This window comes from Chiloscyllium plagiosum, unplaced genomic scaffold (genome assembly GCF_037043375.1).
Source record: "Chiloscyllium plagiosum isolate Xiang-an unplaced genomic scaffold, Cpla_swu_hap1 HiC_scaffold_8, whole genome shotgun sequence".
Lineage (NCBI taxonomy): Eukaryota > Metazoa > Chordata > Chondrichthyes > Orectolobiformes > Hemiscylliidae > Chiloscyllium > Chiloscyllium plagiosum.
In genome coordinates this window covers 82,230,143-82,256,894 of record NW_028270146.1, presented here as the reverse complement: position 1 = coordinate 82,256,894, position 26,752 = coordinate 82,230,143, and the positions used below count along the sequence as shown (strand labels likewise).

General features: G+C 39.6%; 1 protein-coding gene across 4 annotated transcripts in view; it reads left to right on the top strand.

Annotated features, from left to right (window-relative positions):
• prkd1 (protein kinase D1) overlaps positions 1–26,752 on the top strand; it is a 334,526-nt gene that overhangs the window by 150,886 nt on the left and 156,888 nt on the right. For 2 of the 4 annotated variants that reach the window (XM_087990032.1, XM_043698044.2), the window contains exon 2: positions 212–350. In XM_087990032.1, coding sequence (XP_087846158.1) covers positions 212–350 — 139 coding nt within the window. Of the gene's footprint in view, positions 1–211; positions 351–26,752 lie in introns of those variants that run through there. The other 2 variants (XM_043698045.2, XM_087990033.1) reach the window with 2 other exon arrangements.

Below are 26,752 nucleotides of genomic sequence, written 5' to 3'. Positions count from 1 at the left end.
CTAAAGGATAAGTGACCAATAAAGAATTCCGTTATGACTGTAAATGCGCAACTTCTGAATTAGTGTCGGACAAAAGTTCTGATATAATTACTAGTTTATGTTGGATCATGACCAGATTGTTTCATGCCAATTTATTGTTCTTTCACAGGACCAGACAACTGTACCTTTTTTATATTACTGATTATTCATATTTTAATCTCTTTAATTTCAGTTTCCTGAATGTGGATTTTATGGAATGTACGATAAAATCCTGCTATTTCGACATGAACCTAATTCAGAAAACATCCTACAGTTGGTGAAGGCTGCGACAGATATTCAAGAGGGAGATTTGATTGAAGTTGTCCTGTCAGGTAATTAAAAAAATATATATATATATCCTTTCCCAATATTTCAATTATATAAACTAAATTTTGTTCTAAATTGACTACCAGTAATATTACCGATCACTTTCCTTCTTCAGATAGGTCAGCTATCGAGTAATAATATTGCAAAAAGTATTAGATAGTTTAGTGTTTTTGAGAATTGGCAAACACAATTTGATGAACGGTTCACAAGATAGTGATAATTAAGAAGGACATTCAGCCATCTTAATTTATCATTCAAAGAGTTTCTAACATAGCAACTGCCGCATCCTTTGTTTCTTAACAGGTTCCAGAGGTTTTGCCTCTTTATTAGATTAATTATGTAATCTGTAGTATGAAATATGAATTAGTTGTACCTAGACATAGTTTTGAACAAATTGCTGTTACACGGACATGGTTACAAGGTGACCAAAATTCAGGAATAAATATTCACAGGTTCCACAACATTGTGAAAAGCCTGAAAGAATGGAAAATTCAAAAGTCTCGCCCTGATAGTGAAGAGTGACATAATGCTAATACTGAGAAAGAATTGTGGCTCAGAAGATCGAGATACAGAAATGGTGTTTGTTGAGATTAGGAATAACAAAGGTCCGAAAATGACAGTGGGAGTTTCTTAGGCCCTCAAATAGTAGTCATACCATTGAATAAGACATAAAGCAAGAAATAACAGGAGGTTGTAATAAAGAGAATGTATTAAATGCAGAAGTTTTTAATCTTCATATAGCTGACACCTTTTCAATTGGCAGTAGTAGTCTGGAAGTCAAATGTAGGTAAGGATTCCTTGCTATGAGCCATGGTCAGTAGCAAAACCAGAGTACTTTCCGTGGCATTGATAAGAGAGCTAGAACCTCAGAGACAACAGCAATGAATAGGCAGAGGAGAAGGATCCCAGGAAAAACACACATGAGGAAGGCAATGAAAAAAAATTACTTCTACTTTCTTCTCCCTCCATCATATTATTCATTTATTATTAAGAATAAAAATGTGAGACTTTTATGATCAACTTAAGAGGAAACTGTAATACCCTGAGGCCTGGAGAAATGGGCAGAGGACTATCTGTGTGTGGGTCACTATTTTAGATTGGAATTTTAAGTTTGTTTAAGTGCAATTTAAAATGAAAGGCCAACCTGATGTTTCAGATCAATTGGTCATGTTTCCCAGGATGTGTTTTGATGGCTGGAACTATAAGAAGCCATAGCTCAGTTTCAAATTGTCAATAACCATCAGGGATGCACACGTAGGCTGTATTCACATTTTGATGGCCGTACAAAAGTGTTTTCTGTCTTTGATGCTGTAAGTGGAGGTGATCATTTGTTGATTTTAACAGAATGACCGCTTGAACTGATTGACATTTGCATTTTTTGACTAGCTTTTATGGATGAGTTTTTTTTCAGTATGAAGTGCCTTTGAATATGACAGCTATGTGGAAGGAGTCATGTGGGTGTATCAGAGATGGGGATGGAATGTGGTAGGCAGAATTTGGAGTAGGCATGTGGGATCGGTGAGTGGTTACCAAGAGTGCTGATTAATTGCACTGTGTGCCGCTAATCCAACTTAGTATTATACCCTTTTCGCTTCTACTTCTTCATGCTTCCCAAGGCTCAATCTGTCACTACTCTTAACATTTTCCCTGTTATTTCACTTCTAACTTCTTTCCTCTTCATTAATTCAATTTAATTCTTCCTCAATGTAATTCATTTCTGCTTGACTCTTTTCTTCATCACTATTGATCCCCTTCTTTAAAGTCATCCATACTTCCCCTGCCAAAACCCATCTGCATCTCCCTGAGCCAGCTTGTTAATGTAGTGGAATAGCTCCCTATCCCATGTCCACATCAATCCCTGGGAATTGCAATTTCTTTAAAGTGTAGATGAAAGTACCCATGATCACAATTACATTTATTTGTCCCTTGCGATCACCTGTCCTATGTTCACATGCATCACTTTGATAATGTAATATTCATTGCATTGTTAACAATAAATGGGTTAAAAGTATTGAAAAATTAAATGTCTTGAAAACATAAAAAAAAAGGATTGCTGGGAAATTGTGCTGATTGGTAGGCTGAAAGCAGAGATAACAGGTCAGGTAGCATCCAAGGAGCAGGAGAATCGAAGTTTCGGGCAAAAGCCCTTCATCAGAGCTGATGAAGTGCTTTTGCCCGAAACTTCGATTCCTGATGAAGGGCTTTTGCCCGAAACGTTGATTCTCCTGATCCTCGGATGCTGCCTGACCTGCTTTACTTTCCCAGCACCCCGCTCTCGATTCTAATCTCCAGCATCTACAATCCTCACTTTTGCCTGAAAGCAGAGATATGTAATGTGAAAAATCTTACAATCAAGAAAAAGGATTCATTTTTCTCTATCTGGCCTGCGGTCCATTTAAAACACACTTCTCCAGTTTAACCAAAATTCTATCCTGGCTTCAAAATCTGTCAACAAGGGATTGAAGACTCGTTCTAATGAAGTACATCTTGTTAGCTGGGTAAGAGAAGTTGTGATTACAATTCTTACAGCATGGTGTGAGGTATTGCAAACTACCAACACTTGGTTTACATATGCAGAAGGCATGCGCACAGCAGGGATTATTGCTGTTGCATTAGAATGGAAATTTATAAGTGATAATTCCTCAAAACAGTGATGTGGAATTGCAGCAGGATCCACAGAACTGTGGAAGGCAAGAGACATGTCCAAAGAAACTGAATTCGAGTATGTGGGACTTTTTACAGCATTATTGTCATGACACTTGAGTAGCTGTTAACCTCAGCTGTGTGAAAGACATACTCATTTAGACTGGAGACAGGAACTGTTCTGACTTACACCTGCACCTTTTAATTTGTATAGCCAATGAACTGTAAATATAATGGATATTCCTTTCAGTTACTTTTAGACAATGAATATAAATTTGAGAACTGCACTTTTTTGCAAGTATGTATGTACAATACAAATATTTTAATGAGTTTATTCTTTTCTACAATTGAGTTTAGTTACAATGTTTATATCAATTGTTACAGGTAGAGCTAAACCTTCCAAATTTAGGTATATTCAAATTATTGGCTCTTAATGTAATATAAGCAAAATGTACACAATATGAATTTTTGCACCAAAGTAGTTGAATTCTGGTCAAAGCAGCCATTTGATTCACAGTCCAATCATCAATGTGAAGATTTGCTCTCTCCATCACTGATGTACAGTGGCTGTAGCATGTATTATCTACAAGATGCACTGGAGAAACTCACCAAGGTTGTTTGATAGCAAATGTGTGTTCTGTACTGTCTACAAAGACAGAGTGTCAAATCATGGAAGCACCAGTACCTTCAAGTCTCCCTCCAAGCCACAATCATGCTGATTTGGAATTAAATCCCTAATTCTTCAACGTTACTGAATCAAAATCCAGCAATTTACTCCTCAACAGCACTGTGAGTGTCTGTCATCATGAACTGTCGCAGTTCAAAAAGACAGCTCACTATGACCTTCTCAAGGGCATCGAGGGATGAACCATATAAGCTACCCAGCAGCAAGACCCACATCCCTTGAGCAAATTTTTAAGAAGTTGGATATTTGAGAGATAATGGATTGACTGGCAGTAATCCTTTAAATGTCTTTAGGTTCTGGAAAAGTCCCCGAGGATTGGAAAATTGCCAACTGCACACTCATTCAGAAGTCAGAGTGGAAGCTGAGTAAAAGCAGTCCCCATGCTAAGAATGGGTTCTGTTCTGGAGTCCATTTACAAGTCAATTTACTTGCAAGTTGCAGCACTATGCAGGACAATATAAATTTGTCAGTGCAGGAAATTTAAGTCAGTACAGGTCATTAAAATTACTCCCCAGTATGGTATTGCCTTCTTAAGTACAAACATTAATAAGTTGGATGCTTGTAAATCGGGGAACCCCTGTAACTGTAGATCACATAGCTTACCATCTTTTATTGGGAGAATGTTAGAGTCTATTATAAAAGTGTAATAAAAGAGTATATAGAAATACATGATATCAGCTAGAGTCAGCATGACTTCATGAAAGATAAATCATGCCTGACAAATTTAGTGGAATTCTTTGAGGAGATGACAAGCAGGATAAATAAAGAGAAACCAGTAAATTCAATATATTTGGGCTTCCAAAAGGCATTTGATAACTTATTGCACATCAGGCTATTTAATAAAAGTCATTGATGTTAGGGATAGTATATTAGCATAGATAGAGGATTGGCTAACTCATAAAATACAGATATTTAGGGTAAAGGAGTCCTTTCCAGACTTTAACTTGCAACGAGTGGAGTGCCACAGTGATTAATTCTGGGGGCACTATCATTTACAATACATATTAATGACTTGAATGAGGGATGTGAATCTATGACTATAATGTTTGTGGATGACACAAATATAGGTGAGGAGACAGATGGTGAGAATGACATAATGAGAGTGTACAGATGGATGTTGGTAAAGGTAAAGTTGCCATAGACCTCCCAGATAATAGGGCTGCTGTCACGTCAAAGAGATGTAACTAATGGTAGTTTAATCTGAGAGTCACTGTGCCTCAAGCACGGGGAGAGTTTGAGAAGGAGCCTTAGCTGGTGTGGAAATTAGCGTTACTCTGCATTGCCATCAGCCATCCAGCCAATTGAGCTAACTGACTTCCAGATGGATATGGACAAGTTCAGTGAGTGAGCAAAAACTGGCAAGTGGAAGATAATGTGGAAAATTTTGAGGATACGCACTTTACCAGGAAGCACGGTAAAGCTGAATTTATTTAAATGGTTAGACTATTTAAATGGTTGGGAATCCACATGCAAAGGGAAGACAAATGAATTAGATTAGATTAGATTCCCTACAGTGTGGAAACAGGCCCTTTGGCCCAACAAGTCTACACCCACCCTATAAAGAGTAACCCACCCAGACCCATTTCCTTCTGACTAGTGCACCTAACACTATGGGCAATTTAGCATGGCCAATTCACCTGACCTGCACATCTTTGGATTGTGGGAGGAAACCGGAGCACCCGGAGGAAGTGCACGCAGACACGGGGAGAACGTGCAAACTCCACACAGTCGCCCGAAGCTTGAATTGAACCTGGGACCCTGGTGCTGTGAGGCAGCAGTGCTAACCACTGAGCCACCGTGCCACCCCAAGGGCACTCAGGCTGAAACAATAAAGGCAGCTAGAAATATTGTGAATAGCTTTGGTCCCTGTATCGAAGGAAAGATATACTAGCATTGGAGGCAGTCCAGAGAAGGTTCACAAAGTTTGATTCTGGGCAAGGAGGGATTTTTTTATGATTAGAGGTTGACTAGGTGGGCATGTACTGTATGGAGTTTAGAGGAATGAGAGGAAATTGCATTGAAACATGTACGATTCTGAGGGCATTTGACTGGGTAGATACAGAGAAGCTGTTTCTCTTTGCCAGAGAGTCTACAACCAGTAGGAATAATCTCAGAGTGGAAGGTTCCCATTTCAGGCAAAGACGAAGAAGACTGTCTTCTCTCAGAGGCTCATAAAATCTTGGAATTCACAACCGATGGCTATAGATCCTGGGTCATTGAGTATACTCAAGGCTGGCACACTTGAGTATCTCAGTATCTTTTAATCAGCAAGAGAATCAAGTGTTTTGGAAATGAGGCAAGAAAGTGGAGTTGAGGATTATCAGATCTGTAATGAAGTCATTGAATGGTGGACCAGATTCAGTGAGCTGAACGTTCTACTTCTATGTCTTATGATGTTTATTAATAATAAACAAATATTTTTAACAAATAATTTCATTTTTAAATAATGCTTCCTCGTGTTTAGGTGTGCAGTACCTTGAATTTCTTTTTTATTCACTTGTGGGACATAGGTGTCACTGGCTGTCCAGCATTTATGGCCTTGCCATTGTTTACACGATGAGCGAACCACTGGCCATTTAATAAACATTTTACAGCTAATACCTATGTTAGGCTGAGTTGGGGGAAAATAAAAGGAGGACATTTTTCCTCTATTGTGCATTGATTCAAGTCCATAGAGGAACATCAGACAGGAAGGACTGCACTTATATCGTACAGTGTGCCCAAGTTTCAAGCCATTGTTATCAGCAAATTCAGGATACTTCAGGGATTGAATGTGGGATCTAGTGCCTAGATATTGTGCAAGTACTTAATAGGGAGTTCTATGCGCCCTCAGGCATTAAAGATATGTAGGCAAATGTGCTTCATACAGTATTTTCACCTGTTTCTCCTCTTTTAAATGTTTGCCTTAACACTCATCAACAATGGATTGCAAAATAAAGGAACTGAATATTTAATGTGATGAATAAGACATGCATGCATTTCACTTGGCTTTTTCAGTAAAACTTTTAAAAGAAAGCATTCAGTGAAATGTCAAACTCCCACCTACATATGATTTTTGAACTGTATGAGAATGCTCATAATTTTTGTTAACAATCTGGCAAACACTTCAAATGTGGACCATTCTAATATTCAAATACATTCAGTACTTCAGACAATGTTGGTTTTGTTAACTGTAAGGTTAATATTGCTTGCTAATTGTGCATGAGAGTTTTTATCATCCATGCACTTTGTTCTGCCTACGTTTAGTCTACTGAATAGCTGCTGTACTTCTATCACAAGACCTTTCAGTTAACAGGGTTCATGCTCAGATACTTCAGTTTTTTGACTGTTAGATTTGATCAGATTCTTCAGGTAAATCCTTGATGATAAATTATGTTCCTTATAATTTTTACTGAATTGCATCTGGAATCAGATTTGTGAACTGACCCCATTTTCAATGTCTTAACACTTTTGTGCATCATATATTTCAGTTTTCATTCTAACCAAGATATGTTAAGATAATGAATACTATTCTGCTTGACTATATCCACTTGTCTGAAATGTTGAGTGCATCCGAAAGGCATTATAACAGTAATCTTTTACTTCCAATTTTCCCCTTGTCACTTCACTTCCCACAAGTATGTTGCATGAGCGGATGAGATAAGCATCTGATCATCTTGACCAGTTAATAGAACAAGTGTAAAAATGGCCTAAAGGAGATTATCCATCTAACTTTCTCTCAATCTTTAAAGTAATGGCACCTGATTTCCATTTGTCACCATCTTGCTAGCAGGCAGCTGAGGTTGAGAATTCAATGGCTTGAACCTTCTAGGAATTTAGTTCATATAATCTTTAGAAAACAGTGGAGTAGCAGCTATGAGAGAGGGCGACGTTTCTCACTGCTTGTAATGGATTCTATTGGCTCAAAAATAGCTGCTGGTAGATATGTATGACAAAACTGACAGTCCCATGTCAAAGTAACTTATACAATATATGACCTATACTGAGATGCAGCAATATGTCTACTTGGTTATATTTCTCAATGCAGTTCAAGAATAGAAGTGCAGTTCAAATTCAATATAAATTCAGCCAGACTAGTTCATTGTCTCAATAGTTCATTCATTATATATAGACATTGGGAATGTTCATCTATCAGTTGGCATAGAAAACCAATAACAAATTGGGGTTGTTTTTGCAAAATGGCCTGAAGTACAGCCCATTGCCCATCTTTTTTTTCTCTTAACCAGGTGAAGACAATAATAACTGAGGAATTTTCCCAAAATTCTCAGCTATGCTCATCCATAGCCAAAATGTGAATAATGTCTTCAGCTCGAATACTCAAAAAATATTTATTTGGTCTCTTGGGAACCTGGTATTGTAAAATAACTTGTTGTTAGTAGAATTCAGTGCTAGTTCTCTTCAAAAATATTTGACAGTTGCATATTTGCGGTTGTTCTTTAGTTAGCAGTTGAAATCGAAGCCTATTCTTCAAAAATCTAAAAAGGCATCTTAAATCTTCAAACAAAAGATGTAATGACAGCTAGTACTTGTGCTTACTAAAGTAAATAATATGCAGTTAATGACAGGAACTGCACATATTAGGGAGCAGCTGTTACCAAATCAGATTTTCAGGGTCTCTAGCCATAATGCAAATAGTGATCATGAATATGGATCCCAGTCTACATATTTGCTTGAGAACATCCGCTTTTACATACTAGAGACAACAATAACCAGCACAATGTAATTTCCCAAACTGCAGACAGATAAAACAGACATTTTCTGCACTCCTTCCGTCAGTCTAGGGCAATATCATTTTGTTTTGGTCATTTTGTTTAGATTTGACTTGAATGTGTAATATTCACTTGGTTGATGTTAGATTACGTGAATCTATTAACTGCTCACTGTGGTGATTAGTTAAACCTGATACAGTGTCTGAGAAAGAGAAATCAGACTGGAATCAAACTGCTGGCTGAATGAAATCAAACATTTTAAGCATTAAATAAAATTCCTATATAATCTGGAGTGTATCATTTCTGCGTATCTCCAAGGCACAAAACATCACAAGTGGCAAGGGAGATGATGGAAAATGGTTTAAGTTTACCAGTTGCTGCTCCTTCCTTCCTTCAGCAGGGATTGTTGCATTTCATGGTTCAAGACCTACTCGGTCAAAACAGATATTGGCAATCCACAGGTAGTAGTGACCCATAAAAAGACATTACTAGTATGTTGTCTAGAGCAGAAATTCAGTGAGTATTCAAGAAACTCAGAGAAGACACATCTGATATGGCAATAACTACTCAAAAAATATTTTGGTCAAAGAAAGGTGTGATGATCAAATGATGAACATTCTGCCAGAGACGCCAAGGAAATGCTGAGCCATTAAACTTTATGTGACAGTATAACAGCACTTAGTTTCTAGAGGTAAATGTGATTCACTAACTGAAGAGCCAGTTCATAACTAAGTTGTTGAAAAATCTTCAAGTCATGAATTAGTGAATGTCTCCTTACAAAGAATGTTTATTCAACCTTGGATAAAGCTACAACTTTGGTTGTCCAAATCCAATCCATCCTGTTAGATTAAAAATGCATTGAAAATACACCCTTAAACTCAGGATTGTTGACACAATATAAGAGTTACAGACAAAAAGATCTGAGGAGACATAATACCATTTGGATAAATGCATTGTATTGCATTTTGTAAAACAAACAAGGGTAGGACATGTACAATTAATGGTAGGGCCCTGGGTAGTGTTGCAGAACAGAGAGACCTCAGCCTTCAGTTACATAATTCTTTGAAATTTGCGTCACAGGTAGAAAGGATGGTTAAGAAGGCATTTAGCATGCTTGCCTTCATTGCTCAGGTTCTGAGTAGAGGAGTTGGGACATCGTGTTGAGGTGTACAGGACATTGGTTAGACCTTTTCTGGAGTATTGTGTAAAGTTCTGTTCGTCCTTTTATAGGAAGGATATTATTAAACTGGAAAGGGTTCAGAAAAAATGGTTGCCAGGATGTTGCCAGGAATGGAGTGTTTGAGTTATAAAAATAGCTTGGATAGGCTGGGACTTTTCTCACTGGAGCTTAGGAAGTTGAAAGGTGACCTTATGTCAGTTTATAAAATCATGAGGGGCAAGGTGAATAGCAAAGCTCATTTCCCCAAGGTGAGGGAGTTCAAAATGAGGGGGCATATTTTTAAGGTAAGATGAAAAAAAATTAAAAAGGACATGGGGGGACAACTTTTTCACACAGAGTAGTTTGCGTGGTTGAATGCACTGCCAGAGAAAGTGGTAGATGCAGGTATAGTTACAACATTCAAAACACATTTGGATAAGTACATGAATGGAAAAGGTTTGGAGGGATATTGGCCAAATGTAGATGGGTGGGACTGGTTTATATTGATAACATGTTTGACATGGACTAGTTGGACCGAAGATTCTGTTTCCATGCTGTATGGTTCTATGTGCCCCATTACAATCAGAAACCTTCAAACAAGTGCCCAGATTATGGTAAATAAGAGGACATTATCGGTTTGCCATTTAGAGGAATATTTTTCTGAGAAAGGTACCGTATGTGTACACAGTAACTGACAGTAAGCACTGGATTATTTTAAGAATTGCTCAGCCAGGCTCTCAGTGTCACTTCTCATTGAAGTTGGTGCAGAAGTATCCAACTGAGCAACAAAATTTACTCTTGCTATAATGTGCAATTCTTTTCCCACTCTTGTGGCAGATGCTTTTCAAGACTATGCTGAATTAATTATCCCAGTACTGAGAATGATATCAGATTCAATATGTCACAAAAATGTCAACTTCGACAAGTTCGCATCCTACATGAGCGAAGGCTGAATTTATAGCAGGTAAACCTTTTCAATAAGATTGGATTCGAATTTGAAAACTCCATCAAGCCACACGCTAATGTGATTGATGACACAGACTACACAAATCCTCCCTTATTTACCAGATTTGGATAGATTAAGGGTACTGTCATGCTTCTCACCTCAACACATCAATTCCAACAGTGTCATAAAATTTGAGACATTTGCCACTTGCAATCTCTGCTAAAGTGTCAGTTGAATCAATGTGAAGCAGATGGCATCATTGAGTGAATTGACTCATTGCCATGAATTTGAACCTAGTTGTTACACAACACTGAAATGGTGAGCATAGACTTCAACTTGACCCTAAGATGTTCAACACAGCTAGTGTTCACTTCTTATGATCCGGTAACTATCGTTATAATTTCATGATGTTGTAACCTTTCCAAAGCTTGACAAGTGACAGAGCTATCTCCAGATATCACGAGTTAAACTAAGTCAATATCTAATTTTTATTACATACATTCGTAGCAGGTTGAGCACCGAACACATTTCAGATGTAATTTTTTCAGAAATGTCAGATGTTAAGGGGATGGTCAGCCTATATGATGATGCCATCACCTACAGAATGGACAATGCAGAGCATGAGCAGTGGTTACGATTGGTTCTGACATGACTTGCAGAACACAATTTGATATTCAACAAGGACAAAGCCACATTCACAGCGGCCAAAATAGAGTGTGACACCAGCTGGAGAAAAAGCCTACACACAATGTCTAATGCATTTCAAATCCTGTCAACCATGAAAGAAGTGGGATAATTCCTAGCATCTTCGATCTCAAATTTGCTTCGATCGAAAATAGCAGAGATCGCATAACTTGTTCAGAAACTGCTGTGCAGAGATATACAATGCAATTGGAGAATCAGGCAGTAACACTGGGAAGGTGAGGCTAACATCACCAGCAGGCCTTATGCATTTCAACCCACACGTGGAAACGTTAGTCATAACAGAAGCATCTGGAAATGCAATTGGAGCTCTCCCAGTCCGTTGAAGGAAGTGACTGACTGATCACTTATGAATCATGCCTATTGTCAGAAACAGACCACAAATATTCTATTTCCAAGCAGGAATCACTAGCCTACATCTAGGCATGAAACAATGACACATACATTCCTTTGGTGGAAAGTTTGCATCAATTGCCAAACTCTGACTGTTCCATCATCTCTCTCAACACATTTGCAGATAATCGGATTGTCAGTATAACTTCAAAGCTAAGTAACTCACAGATTCCCACAACTGAGTAGCTGCCATGCTTATTGGGCGCAAATGCTTAGCTGGACTACTATTGTAGAAAGCATCAGTGATTATGAAGTGACTTGTATCAATTAAGCCTACACGTTAGTGGTGATTTTGCACATCGTGTGAGGAGATTTGAAGGCAGAACCATAGAAAAAATGCAATTAGATCAGAAGTAGACCATTTAGCCAATTATGTCTGCTCTGCCATTCAGCTAGATCATGTCTAATCTTCTACCTCAAAGCCATTCTCCTCATATTCCATAATACCTTCAATATCAAGAATTTTATTAATTTCGCGCTTGAAGCTATTTATTGACAGCTTCCACAGTCCTCTGTGATAGAGAATTGAGAGTGGTCACTGACTATCATTGCTATCCAATAAGAATGTCAGAGCAGAAGCAGAGGAAATGACCATCTAAGTGTACTTTGACAAGCTTGCATTTTCTCTCTCATGACTGAAGCAGTGCTCAGCACCAACACTTATCAGCTGAATGACAACACATTGTGGGAATGCAAGATGCTTGATAGCAAGCAGTCCAGGATACTTTGTGAACAGTGATAATGAGGATGGGTTTTTTTTCTGATGAGCAACTGCGATGTTTATTATCAGTCTTGTCAGATGATTACACAGAACTACAATCTCAAAGTCCTAGACCTCAGCACCATCATCAGAGACCCTCATATCCCAAAGATTATTTCTGTGCTTAGAGAAAACAGAGAAACTTCAATCGAAGAAACAACGGGATATACATATATTTGCTATTGAGGAAAGTTGAATTTAAACTAAGATCTTTCATTTTACAAGTGGCTAAAGGCCTAACGTTCAATTGTTTAGTTTTTGCTTCTGTCTCTGTTAACTGTCAATAGCTCACGGTGTACGATTAGTTCAGCCTGGCTGTGATAATTGAGGAAGAGAAACTAAACATGAGGCAATCTGCTGGAAGCATGAAAACAAACATTTTAATAAAAGATAAAATTAATCATCTCTACATATCTCTGAGGCATAAAACATAACAGAATGGTTATTAGTTATACTGACATATTTACATTGCTTTTAGAAGAGGCAACGTTTGCTAACATGAACTAATAGCAAAAATACTGCACCAGTTTTCAGAAGTCACAGAGTAGGCACTATACAAATACTATACAATTCAGTGCTCGTATGACCAGTATTTGTTTATCTGAGACATAATTTCTATGTTAGAGCTACGACAGGAAAATGTTGACTTTTCTCTAATAGTTAAAATATCAAAACATTCCATGGACTATACTGCGGACTAGAATTTAATGGCCTGGAAAGTATCTGAAAGAGGAAATTAAATCCGTTTTGACCACTTTAGATACTGGTGAACCTGCTGCATATTTTTAACATTTTCTTGATTTATTTTAATGTCAGCATTTGCAGATTTCATTTTCATCTCAGTACTGTGAATTAAAATCCTATGAGCCCAGATTTTTGAATTCACATATAACCAAGTTGGGCACAGTAATTTCTGTTAATAAAGAAGTAAAAACCACATTCAGAGTTTTCCTCATATTGAACATGAAAGTCAGAATAGCACAATTTTAACAACATTGGAAATCTAATTCCATTTGTTCATTCCATTTGTGCTCTTTTAGATAGTTTATTAATTTATGCTAATCTTTGTCCCTGTTAGAATTGTACATGGAATTTTTTTTAAAAAATTGATTTACATTGTAATAGATTATAAATTCAGGATGTGGAGTGGAGAGATGGAAATGGTTGAGAACATTAAGTTCCCAACAATCAGTCCTGGTCCACCCACATTGATGCGACAGCCAAGAAAGCACAACAGTGCCTCGATTTAATCAAGAGGCTAAAGAAATTCAGCATGTCCACAAAGATTCTTACCAATATTTATAGATGCACAATAGAAAGCACCCTATCTGGATGCATCACAGGATGGTACGACAACTGCACTTCCAAAGTCCGCAGGAAATGATAGAGAGTTGTGAACACAGCCCAGTCCATCACGTAAACCAGACTTCCAGCCATTGACTCCATCTGTACTTCCTTCTGCCTTGGAAAAGCAACCAATATAATCAACGACCCCTCCCACCTCAGTTATCTTCTCTTCCACCATCTTCCATTGGGCAGAAGATGTAAAAGTTTGAATATGTGTATAACAGATTCAAGAATTTATAAAAGTTGGCAAGGGTATTTGCCATCATGCCAAATTTCTTCAGCTGCCTGAGGAAGAAGAGACATTGTTGGGCCTTTGTAACCAGTGCATCTACATGAAGGGTCCAAGAAAGCTTGTTGTGGATGACCACTCCCAGGCCCTTGACATTCTCCATTCATTCCACCTCTGTGCTGTTAATGTGTAGGGGACATGAGTAACATCCCGCTGAAAGTCAATAATAAGTTCCTTGGTTTTGCCTGCATTGAGAGCTAGGTTGTTCTCAGTGCACCAGTTTTCCAGGTCTTCCAATTCCCATCTGTAGTCTGTTTCATCGCCATCTAAGATTCAACTGACTATAATAGTGTCATCAGCAAACTTGTAAATGGCATTAGTCTGGTGTTTGGCAACACAGTCATAGGTATACAGTGAGTACAGTAGGGGGCTGAGTGCGCACCCCAGGGGGCTCCAGTGTTGAGTGTTAGTGAGAATGAAATATTGTCCCCAATCTTCACTGATTGTGGCCTGTGGGTCAGGAAACTCAGGATCCAGTTGCAGAGAGTGGGGCTTAATCCCAGATCATTAAGTTTAGTAATCTGTCTCGAGGGGCTAATAGTGTTGAAGGCTGAACTGTAATCAATGAATAGGATTCTTATGTAGCTGTTCTTGATGTCAAGATGTTCTAGGGAGGAGTGAGGGGCAAGTGATATGGCATCTGATGTGGATTTGTTGATAAGCAAATTGGTGTGGTCAAGAGTGGTGGAGAGGCTGGAGTTGATTAATGCCATGACCATCCTTTCAAAGCACTTCCTGAGCACTGAAGTTAGGGCTACTGAGCAGTAATCATTGAGACATGCTGCATGAGCCTTCTTAGGCACAGGGATGACGTTGGCACTCTTGAAACAGGCAGAGACAGTGGCCTGCTGCAGGGAGAGGTTAAAGATGTCCGAGAAGACCTCTGCCAGTTGATCTCTGCATGGTCTGAGTGCACGGCTTGGTACTCCGTCTGGTCACATCGTTTTCCTTGGATTCACAAGGAGGAAAATGATCTGACTTCTGATGCAGTGTCTGTTGGGATAGATTCATCAGGACTTGTCAGAATAGGTGTTACCTCTCCTCCAAAATTCTGCTCAAAGTGAACATAGAAGGCATTGAGACGATCTGGGAGGGATGTGTCTTCATCTGCTATCTCACGCTGTCTCTTTTTAGAACCTGTGATGTCATTCAATCCTTGCCATAGTCTCCGGGTGTCTGTCTGGGTCCCTAGTTTGGATCGGTATTGGTCCTTGGCTGTCTTAATGGCTCTGCGAAGGTCATACTTGGATTCCTTATATTTGAGTGGGTCTCCTGATCTGAAAGCCTCACACCTGGTTTTTAGCAAGGTTCTGTCTGTCCTGATTCATCTAGGGTTTCCAGTTGGGCAACACGCAGATTGACTTCCTCAGTATGGAGTCCTCCACACACTTGCTGATAAAGTCTGTGACGGTGGTGGTGTACTTTTCCAAGGTACCTGTGGACTGTTTGAACATGGCCCAATCAGCCGATTCCAGACAGTACCGGAGCTGATCCTCTGCCTCCTCCGACCAACACTGGACCTGTCTCCGCGAGGGGGTCTCCTGCTTGAGCTTTTGCCTGTAAGCCGAGAGAAGAAACTCTGCAATGTGTTCGGAGTTCCTGAAATGACAACGGGGGATGGAAGGTAGGCATCTTTCACTGATAGCATTTTAACATGATTGGGAATAACAAGAAAAGAGAAAGTGAGGACTGCAGATGCTGGAGATCAGAGCTGAAAATGTGTTGCTGGAAAAACGCAGCAGGTCAGGCAGCATCCAAGGAACAGGAGAATCGACGTTTCGGGCATAAGCCCTTCTTCAGGAAGGGCTTCAGGTTCTTCAATAACAAGAAAAGGTCATTCAACATTTGATTGATTTACATTTGAATCAAAGCTCAAAGAAGAGATTTCTTTTTAGTTTTTCTTCTAAGTGTACAATGGACCAAGTAGCTTCTTTCTGTATTGTAAACTTCTCTGGTTGTTTAGATGTCCAATGCTTACCCATCGGACAATCGAAAAGCCAGTAATATAAGAGTTGGACTTCAGAGATTCTTGTATTTGTGGAAACTAACTGGGTAATTGGGTAGCCTTCCATAGCAGCTTCCAACCAACATAAATAAAAAGCTGTTCTTTATTACAAAGAGCTTGCGATATGCTGAGGTCATTATATGTCATTATAAGGATGTAAATTCCATATTGTACTCAAAGTTATTTTCCTGCAGCACCAGGCCTTCCGTATGACCCATGGTGTAACATTACAGACTCTATTCTTCTGTGATGAGAAGTATTGGGAATGACAAAATCTTCCAACCAAAGTTTTCAGTGAGTGGTAGATAAATATCTCAGGCTCTCAAGATGTATTTACAATTGGGACAGAATTTCCTTGCTTTTGGTCAAAAGCAAGCTGTCTAAAAGAAGGCAAAATCTCTGTATGAGAGCAAATTTTTAACTTTATTGTCTGGGCAATAGGAATTGGGGGAAGTCCTGCAAAGTGGAGGAACAATGAGCATTTGACTCAACAAGTGCCACAAATATGTATTATTGCATTTGTCAGAAACTTTTTAAATATGAGATGCCTTGAAAGTACTCATCCATGAGAAATGTAAATCCAGATGCCAACTACTTAATGATGAAAGTCTAAATTTTTGCATACTATTTTAAAATGCTACCTAACCCCATGCAGGAACCAAAAAATACACTTTTCAATTTAGTTGTCACATATGCACATTCTGGTGGGGTCATTTATATACTGTCTTCACTGTGTTGGAACAAAAGCAGGGTCCTCAGGCCTGTTCCATTATTTAGATATAATTGATTTGTGTCTTAATTGAATGGGCAGTAAATAACAGACATAGCCTGATTGTGCACACTGGCTCCAGAGCCAAAATTCTTGTGTTGCCACTTTTTGAGAATCCTCACCAAACTAAATACCAGTTAGGCCCTTAACTGGGAAGAGATGGGCCTATTACAGGATCTTTGATCTTGGCGTTTGAAATTCCACCCAATAAATGTCAACCCAGTGAAGTTGGCAGCTGTCCGTTGCTCATCAGCAACACTAAGGAAATGGTGGCAGCAATCTATAATGCATTAGCCAAGACCCAATTATGCCAAGGAATCCAGGGCGGCCACTGGTGATCGATGGTGGAAGAGATGTTGTGAACTGCAGACCATAGGGAAATGGACAAGGGATGTCAGTGGCAAGGTTAGGGGGAGGCCTGCACAGTCCGTTACAAATTCTGGGTCACTGATCAGGCACTGAGAGCCTTTGAACATGGAATATCAAAGCTTGCTTTTTGGGATTCCCACATGGCAAGTTACTGCAAAAAGTAAACAAAAGTCTTTTTGGAACAGGAGATCATGTGTCCATGGAGTTCTCTTCTGCACAATAGTGTAGAGATTACTTTATTGGACTTGTACAAGGCTGAGTTAGACAGGGTTTTGGTAGAGAAGAGAGTTAAGGCTTATCAGGACCAGGCAGGAAATTAGGGTTGAGACCACAACCTGACCAACCATTGAATGGTGGAACATGCTCAAAGGGCTAAATGACCTTCTCCTGCACCCAAGTATGAGTTTTTACATTCCCTAAATCAGCAATCACTCACCAACAAATATGGCTCTCCACCCATGAGATTCCATGTCACTGGTCCTGCATTCTCTGGGCCCTTGTATGGCTGATGAATCTCCTGTAACAAGAGGAACAATTCTTTCATTATCCACTCTATCAAGTTTTCTCATGATCTTACTTGTTTCAATAAAATCACCTTTTATTTTTTAAACTTCAGTGGAAATGGGTCAAACCTGGTTAACCTTTCTTGATAAGCTAAGTTCTTCATGCCAGGAATGAGTCGAGTGAACTTTTTCTGAACTGCTTCTAAAGTGATTATATCTTTTTCTTTCAAATAAGGAAACCAAAACTGTACACACTACTCCAGATGTGGTCTTACCAATGCTGTACACAGCTGAAGTAAATATTTCTCACTTTTGTATTCCATTCCCCTTGTAATAAATTATAGCATCCATTTGCTGATCTAATCATTTGCTATAGCTGCATACTAACTTTATGTGATCCATGTACCGGAACTCCTAAGTGCCTCTGTACCACCAATTCCTGTAATTCCTTTCCATTCAAATAGTGTATATTGCCTTTCCAGTCTTCCTTCATAAGTTCAAGCTCACATTTACCTGCATTATACTTCATTTCTTCACTTGACAGTTTACTTTCCTACGTATCTTGGTGTTGTCACCAAATTTAGCAACCATATATCCAGTCCCTTCAACCAAATCAGTGATGAGTTCTATGCGGCATATATAAATTTTAGGAAGGCTTTTGGTAAAGTCCTTCACGGCAGACTGGTCATGAAAGTAAAAGTCCAAAGGAAGGAATGTGCTGTCATCACAGGAAGTGCAGAAGAAGTTTACAAGAGTGATCCTGCGGATGAAGGGCTGGTCATATGAGGAATGGTTGAAGGTTCTGGGTCTCTATCTGATGGAGTTTAGAAAGATTGGCAGAGTGGAGGGTGTAACCTGATTGAAACACTCAGAATACTGAAAGGCCTGGATAGCATGGATGTGGTGAAGATGTTTCTACTAGTAGGAGAGACTAGAACCCAAACGCATAGTGAAGGCACAACCCTTCAGAACTGAGCTGAGGAGGAATTTCTTCAGTCAGAGGGTGGTGAATCTGTGGAACCCATTGCTGCAGAAGGCTGTGGAGATCAAGTCACTATGTATAATTAAAACAGAGATAGATAGGTTTTTGATGAGAAAGAGGAACAAAGGGGAGAAGTCAGGAGAATGGGGTTGAGAAATATGATATGATATGATCAAATAGCCCATCAGACTCAATGGGCTGAATGGCAAAATGTTGCTCCTACTCATATGATCATTATGGTTTTATGTTGATGTTGCCTGATAATCTTAAACTTATCTAACTTCTCCTGCTATAATTTCTTTAAAATAGCTTCTGGCATTTTTTCTATAATAGACCTTAAGTTAACTAGTCTGTCATTTTATCCTTTATATCTCCCTTTTGTTTTGAATTAAGGGGTTACATTCACTGACTTGTGATCTAATTGGATCATCCCCAAATCAATTTTGGAAAATGCAAACAAATGCATCATCTACCTCACTCGTAACTTTTAAGAGCCTAGGATAAAGTTCATCAGAACCGAGAGACTTGTCAGCCCACAGGTCCAACAGTTTACTCAGTGATTGTGTTTTTCCTGAGTTTTTCATTCCTTTCCATTTCCTGCTTTATCAGTGCATCTGGGATGTCACTTGTCTCCTCTATAGTGAAGACTGATATGGAATACCTATTTAATTTACCTACCATTTCCTTATTTTTCATTATTAATTCCCCAGACAGATTTCCTATAGAACCAATACTTACTTTGTTTACATTTATTTTTGATTCATAGAGATGTTTACTGTATTTTATATCATTGGCTAGCTTTCTCTCTGCTCTAATTTTCCCCACTTTATTACATTTTTGGTAATTCTTTATTTTTTTATATTCTGTCCCACCTTCTGGCCTGTCTTTGCACAATTTCATGCTTTAGTATTTAGCTTGATACTACCAGTAATATGTCCAGTACATCTGTCCCTTGGAATTTTTCTCGCTTCTTGGAATGTGACTATTGGTCTATTCAGAAATATCATCTTATATTTCTGACGCTTCATCTAGATTAACCAATCTTTTAGCCTACTTTGCTGATTCACTTTATCCAGCACTGCTTTCATGATCTCACAATCTCCTTATTTAACTTATAAGAAATGGTCTTGCACCCACTTCTCTCTCCCTGAAACAGAGTGTAAAATCCAACTGTATTTTTGGCACTGCTAGCGAGGGGCACCATCGCTGAGATAATGAATTAATTTTATCTTATTGTAAAATAACAAGTTTAACCTCTTGTAAGACAGCTCTCGTGTAGGCTCATACTGACTATGCAGAAACTCCTCCTTTGTCCTGCCTATGTCATTGGTACATGCATGGACAACAATGACTGGAGCCATCCCTTCCCAACACTGCAAGCTCCTTTTCAGCCCTGGACTTCCACACTCTGGCATTGGGCAAGCAGCACAGCTGCCTGGACTCACGATTTTTGCTGCAGCGAATGGAGTCAATGCCCCTCGCTATGCTGATTCCTATTACCACCACATTCCTTCTGAATCCCCACTCTTGACTGGCTTCCTATACCATGGTGACATGATCAGCGAGCTCATCCACCCTGCAGCTCTCACACTCATCCAGAAAAGCTGAAAGATCCTCAATCCTTTTGGACAGTTGCAATTGCTGAGGCCCTGGTACTCTGGGTACTTCGGGTCCCTTTGCCAGCCTGTCTTCTAGTCACATCCTTCTGTCACTAAAAACTGACCAAAAGAGACAATCCAACACATGAGAGGTGACTGCCTCCTAGAATAAAGAATCCAGGTCATCTTCCCCTTACCTGATGCCTCTAGTTCAGCCTCCAGCTCATATGCTCTGAGTTCAATTACTTGAACTTCAAATACTTGTTGCAGATATGTTTGCTCTAAGCCAAACTGGCACCCAGGAACTCCCACGTGCTATAACTATTATACAACACCTGTCCTCCTATGATAACTGTCTTCTAAGGATCTACTCGATTATTTTATTCAATTTCAGATTTAGTTATGTCTCTATGTATGTTATTAGCCTTCCTGCCATTAATGTATTATGTTAAATAAAGTAGACTATTGCCACTTACCAGCTCAGCAAATTACACTTGTTTTCCTTTAGCAGAGCTTTAGGAAAAGATTTAGGAAAAGCATAAGAAACATACAGCTCATTACATTCCACCCCTTACATCTTTTAATCACTTAACTCCACCACTCTGCTGTAAATCACATCCAATGAATCAACACTATGGGACTGCCTATGTGTTTCTGCTGGGTTGTGACACATGGCTGTCAGTGACACCTATTTTTGGATGAGGAAGCCATACAGGCAGGTTCATATCACAGACCTGAACTGTGAGTTGTGTGTCAAGGCCTAAAATTTTTAAAAAACTGCCTTCCAGAGTCCAAAAGTCTAGCAGAGTGAAAGCTACTGTAAACAGATTAAACTGGATTAAGACTTTTGTACTAAGTCTAAGTTAAGAATTTATATCATTTAGAATCACTATCTTTAGTGTGCCCATTTAGTCATTATTCCTTGTGGTTGCTTTGCTCGAGTTTGTATTATAAAGATTTGTTTGGAGTTTTAATTTCATTTTGGAATCCTGGCACTTATTTTCTTACCCACGGTTCTTCCATTTGCTGCATTATTTAAATCGTGATGCAAAAATCAGCAATGCATTAAGTAGTGTGCAAATAGTAGTAGACCACAGGAGTACAAGGAGAAAGTGAGAATGGCAGATGCTGGAGATCAGAGTCAAGAGTGTGGTGCTGGAAAAGCACAGCAGGTCAGGCAGCATCCGAGGAGCAGGAGAACTTGTAAGCCCAGAGGCAGAGATGGTGGAAGAAGTGTTCGATGTTACAATGCATGTTGAATTCGTTGATTTGGGAGTGGAGGGGGATGAAGGTAAGGCCTTTGCTGAGGGCTGATTGTTTGTCCTCAGTGAGGGGGAATATCTGGGGGGATGGTAAAAACACAGCAGGTCTGGGAGCTAGGACCTAATGTTGGGCTGGAGCTGGGAGTGGGGTTGGTCACTGTAACTGGAGTGGGAGTTACAGTAGAGAGACCGAGGGTGACGTCATTTACAGAAGTGACGCTCACTCCATGTTTCCTGATGAAGGGCTCTTGCCCGAAACATTGATTCTCCTGCACCTTAGATGCTGCCTGACCTGCTGTGCTTTTCTAGCACCATACGTTTGACTCAGGAGTACAAGGCCAGCCTGTTGAAATGATACATTGCAGGAACAATGAAACACAGTATGTATGGACTGAAATAACGTGGAGTGACAGCAAAGGGTCTTAATAGTGGTGGATTTAAGGGCTAGGGGAGCTGAGAGGGCTGGATAGTCACAAATTCTTGGTAAGCAAAAAATGGTGGGGTAAAAATAGAGTGGTAAGTGCAGCTTATGGTTTTAATGCCAACATACTCTATTTTTTTTGACAGCCCAAGCTAAAATTATTGCGAGTATGTTAGCATGGACAAACTTATTTATATAAGCTAAATAACATATTCCTAAGCCCTGAAGACTCTGGACTTCTGACATTAATAAACATTGTATTTCAGCTTATACCCTGAAATCACTTTCTGTTTAATTATAGAATGAACAGTCTATACCTTGTCCAGTATGTTATCCAAAAAACACCTCACAAATTCCAATCTGAAATTTTGTAGTAATTGTTTGCTACGAACTGATTGGTTATTTTAAGCAATTTCACTATTAGGTTGAGTTTACAGTCATTTTCAAGTTAATGTTTAGACAAATGTGAAATACATTAACAGTGAAAGCTCCCACTGGAGCTGAGAAATTTGGCAAATAGATGCTTTACAAAGCATTTAAGTCTTGAAAAATAGGTCTTTAGTTGTTAGTGATTTTTCCAAATGCAGAGGTGACTCTTAAAACAAGCAATTAAGTTACAATCTTCACAGAAAAAAGAATTTTGCTTGTCAGTATTGTTAAAGTAATTGCTAACATTGGCACTATAGCTCCTGGGGATGAGAGATGTCCTGATTAATCAAGGTATTGTAGACTGTCATTTTGTGTAATTGAGGCTTTCAGAGTTTGGGAATGCAACAGATTATTCTGTTGAATAATAAATCTGTGTTTACATCAAAAATGAGCAAGTAAAGTAGAATACAACCACAACAGCATCTAAGAATGGGTTAGTTCAATGTTGGGCATAACAACAAACATTTTGCCCATTAAATTTTTTTAAACAGTAGAGGAGTAAAATTAGGGGGAGAAAACGGAAGTTCAACATATATTAAACATTGAGAAGTCCCTGCACGATGGAGAAGAACAGTAGACCATTCAGCTCCTCAAGCCTGTTCTACCCAATCTATTCAATTTGGATTGATCTGTACCTCAACTCTAACTTGCTTGGTGTCACAGGTCCTGATCCCCATACCTAACAAAAATCTATCTCTCAGTCAGACATTTAAATTGACCCACCCTGGCACACACAGTTCTTTGGGGATCAAACCCACATTTTCAAGCAGATGGGGTGAAAAATGCCCCTGATTACAATTGAAATAGCTTTGATATGATCCTAAGATGATTCTCTCTTGTTCTGAATTTCCCTACTAGAGAACATGATTTTCTGTATCTAGCTTATCATGTCCTAATTTTAAAGACTTTTGATTCCTAAGATCCTGCACCTAGGTGCCTTTGAATCTAAGATGGCGCCAGCATTTAACTGACAGAAGGGGAGATCCATGTCAAGCGGCCATTTCTTTGTGTGGGCTCGTGATGGGGAGCAGGACCCAACCTTAACTGTCTCCTTGGATCCATCAGAGGGCCCACCAAGGTGTATCTCACATGAAATGAGTTATTTATTTTTTTCTTGATCATATCAAATCCCACTCCCACCAATGAGCAGAAGTTCAGGCTACCTTAATTTAGACACAAAAACCGAAATTTCTGGGAAAGCTCAGCAGGTCTGACAGCATCTGTGGAGGGAAATCAGAATTAATGTTCTACATTGAGTTACTCATCCTCAGAAATTAATTTAGACAGCTATTTCAAATTACTGTGACAGGTGGAAATCCATAGAATCAGACTTTTGTTTCACATGTTATTACTTCCCATTAACTTTAACCAGCATAACATCAGCAGGGGCATAAAACCAACATTGCAGGTGATCCCAAAAGGGAGCAAGGGTTTAGGTTTAAGTAACCACGTTCCTCTCTGGGATCACTCTCACCTTCTTACAGAATTCAAGATAGTAGTGCTCAAAACTGCAGACAAATTGATAGTTCTAACTTCATCACTCAACAAAAAGCTGGCATTATCAATCAGCCAAGTATGATAGGAATTACTTGATTTCAGGTTAATTTGTTCATTTACAGACAGCTGTTGTAGTGCTGACCCTTTTCCCTACCTTATAAGAACCCAGATGTCACAGTGACCCAGTGGTTAGCATTGCTACCTCACAATGCCAGGGACCCGGGTTCGATTTCACCCTGGTCCACTGTCTGTGTGGAGTTTGCACATTCTCCTTGTGTCTGCGTGGATTTCCTCTGGGTGCTTCAGTTTCTTCCCACAGTCCAAAGATGTGCAGGTCAGATTGATTGGCCATGCTAAATTGCCCCTAGTGTTCTGGGATGTGTAGGTTAGTGCATTATTTGGGGGAAATGTTAAGTAGTAGGGTAGGGGAATGGGTCTGAGTGGGTTACTCTTCGGAGGGTTGGTCTGAATTTGCTGGGCCAAATGGCCTGTTTCTAGGGGTTCTATGATTCTATGACCATAAGAACTAGGAGCACGAGTAAGCAATTCAGCCCCTTGAGCCTACTCTGCCATTCAATACGATCATGGCTGATCTCATCTTGGCCTCAACTCCACTTTTCTGCCCACTCTCCATAACCCTTCAACCGTTACTCCACCTTAAATTTACTCAAAGTCCCAGTATCCACTGTTCTATAACATCTCTGTTTAAATCTACTACCCATTATCCTAAATCTGTGACCTCATGTTATCAGTGATCCACATCACTGTGAAAGTAAAAGTAACATTTTATAGGTTAAAATCAACAAAATGAATCATGAGTTTAATCTGAGGCTTTTGAAGAAGAAAATGAGAGTGCAAGACTAGCCAGATTGTCTTTCAAAGAGTTGTACAGACACAATAGGCCAAATTATTTTCTTCCGGGCTGGATGATTCTATGATTTCATTGTAACTTCATACCACCTTCTAAATGATTCATTTATCACCAACATGCTATCTTTTTAACAACTCAACTTTGTGAGAAAGTGCTCAGAAATAGATGACCTTCCCAAGTTGGTGCTGCTAAAAAGCTGAAGATGAAATCAAGCCGTATGACCCGGCACACCTTACCTTTGAAGGAGATCCTCGTAATTAAGTAAAAATTAAATCATAGGCCTGATAAAAATTGTTGGGAGGCAAAATTTCACCTTGATTCACCAAAAGTAGCATTTGTTGCCTAACATTATTGACTTGAGGTTCAAGTAACCATATGTTGACCCACCTGAGGACAAGATCAAATTAGGTTAGAAGACACTTGGCTTAATGCCTTCAGTTCCATAACTTATCCAGCAACAGGTTCCCCACAGGAAACAATTGGTAATGCCACATAAAACCCTAACATCAGATTGTAAATCTGTTTGTCATTCAGACTCCAGATTGCCCCATTCCTATCAGAGTCATAGCTCCAGGAATGAAGTGTTCGGCATTTAATAATTAATGAATCACTGAAGAGAAGATCACCATTTACAGAGAGCTTTGAACATAAGAAAGACTAGGAATAGACAATTCAGCCCTGTGAACCTGCTGTATTATGGCTGGTCACATCTTGGCCTTAACTCTACTTTCCTGCCTGCTCCTCATGACTCTTCAGCCTGTTACTGTATAAAGATCTATCCATCTCCTCCTTAAGTTGCTATTAATGACTGTGGACACCAAGATAGCTTACTATTTGATTATTTGTGGATTATGTTTGCTTTCAAGTGAGGGCCAGTGATAATTGATTCTAGCGTTCATTGTTCTATTTTTGGCGAATCTCATTTTCATTAATTCAAGCTAAGGATTCTCAAAGGGAAATGAGAACATACCAGGGAACTAGTTTAAGGAACCTTCATGGCTGACTGTAATTCAGGAGAGGCAGTGATAAATGGGATTCGTGATGCAGACATTCAAGCAAATGGTGAACAATCTAATCCATGTGTGTAAGGTGCAGGAGCTGTCTACTTTAGGGTCTTATTTTAATTCTCCGTCACTGTCTCCAACAAGGTGATTTGCAGGGGAGTAGAGAGACGGAGGAGAGGCGGGAGAGTAGGTGGAAATTCAGAAGTTCACGATTAAGAAGGAGGTGCAAACCTGTAGTGAAAAGATAGCCATGTTTATGACTTTCGTTTTCTGATAGAAAAAGAGAGAGGGAAAGCTATCCAGTTCTGTAACTGACATGGCAGGCACAGAGAGTAACTGATGGAACTTCAGCAATTTGTACTTTATGCAAAGAAAGGAGTTTTATTCCAACAAAGTCCAGTTAATGTGGGACACTGATCACCTAATCTAACCAAGGAATTGCCCAAAATCTTTCATCACTTGGGATCTTCCAGCTGAATCAAGGCTGGAATCAATGTCAAAGAGTGTGGTGCTGGAAAAGCACAGGAGGTCAGGCAGCATCTGAGGAGCAGGAGAGTCCATGTTTTGGGCATAAGCCTTCATTGGGGTATGGGGAGGGGGAGCAGGGGCTGAGAGGTAGAGAAGAGGGCGAGGGTGGTGGTGGTGGTGAGGTAGTTGGGAAAGTGATAGGTAAATGGAGGTGGGGGTGATGGTAATAGGTCAGAGGGGAGAGTGGAGCGGATAGGTTGGAAGGAAGATGGACAGGTAGGATAGTTCAAGAGGGCGGTGACGAGTTGGGGGGTGGATCTGGCATGGGGGAGGAGGGGAGATGAGGAAACTGGTGAAATCGACATTGATGCCATGTGGGTGGAGGGTCCCAAGGTGGAAGATGAGATGTTCTTCCTCCTGGCATCGGATGTCTTGGATTTGGGAGCAGAGGATGCCCAGAACTTGCATGTCGTTGCAGAGTGGGAGGAGGAGTTGAAGTGGTTGGCCACAGGGCGGTGTGTCCCAGGGGTGTTTCCTGAAACATTCCGTGAGTTGACATCTTGTCTCCCTCATGTAGGGGAGACCGCATTGAGAGC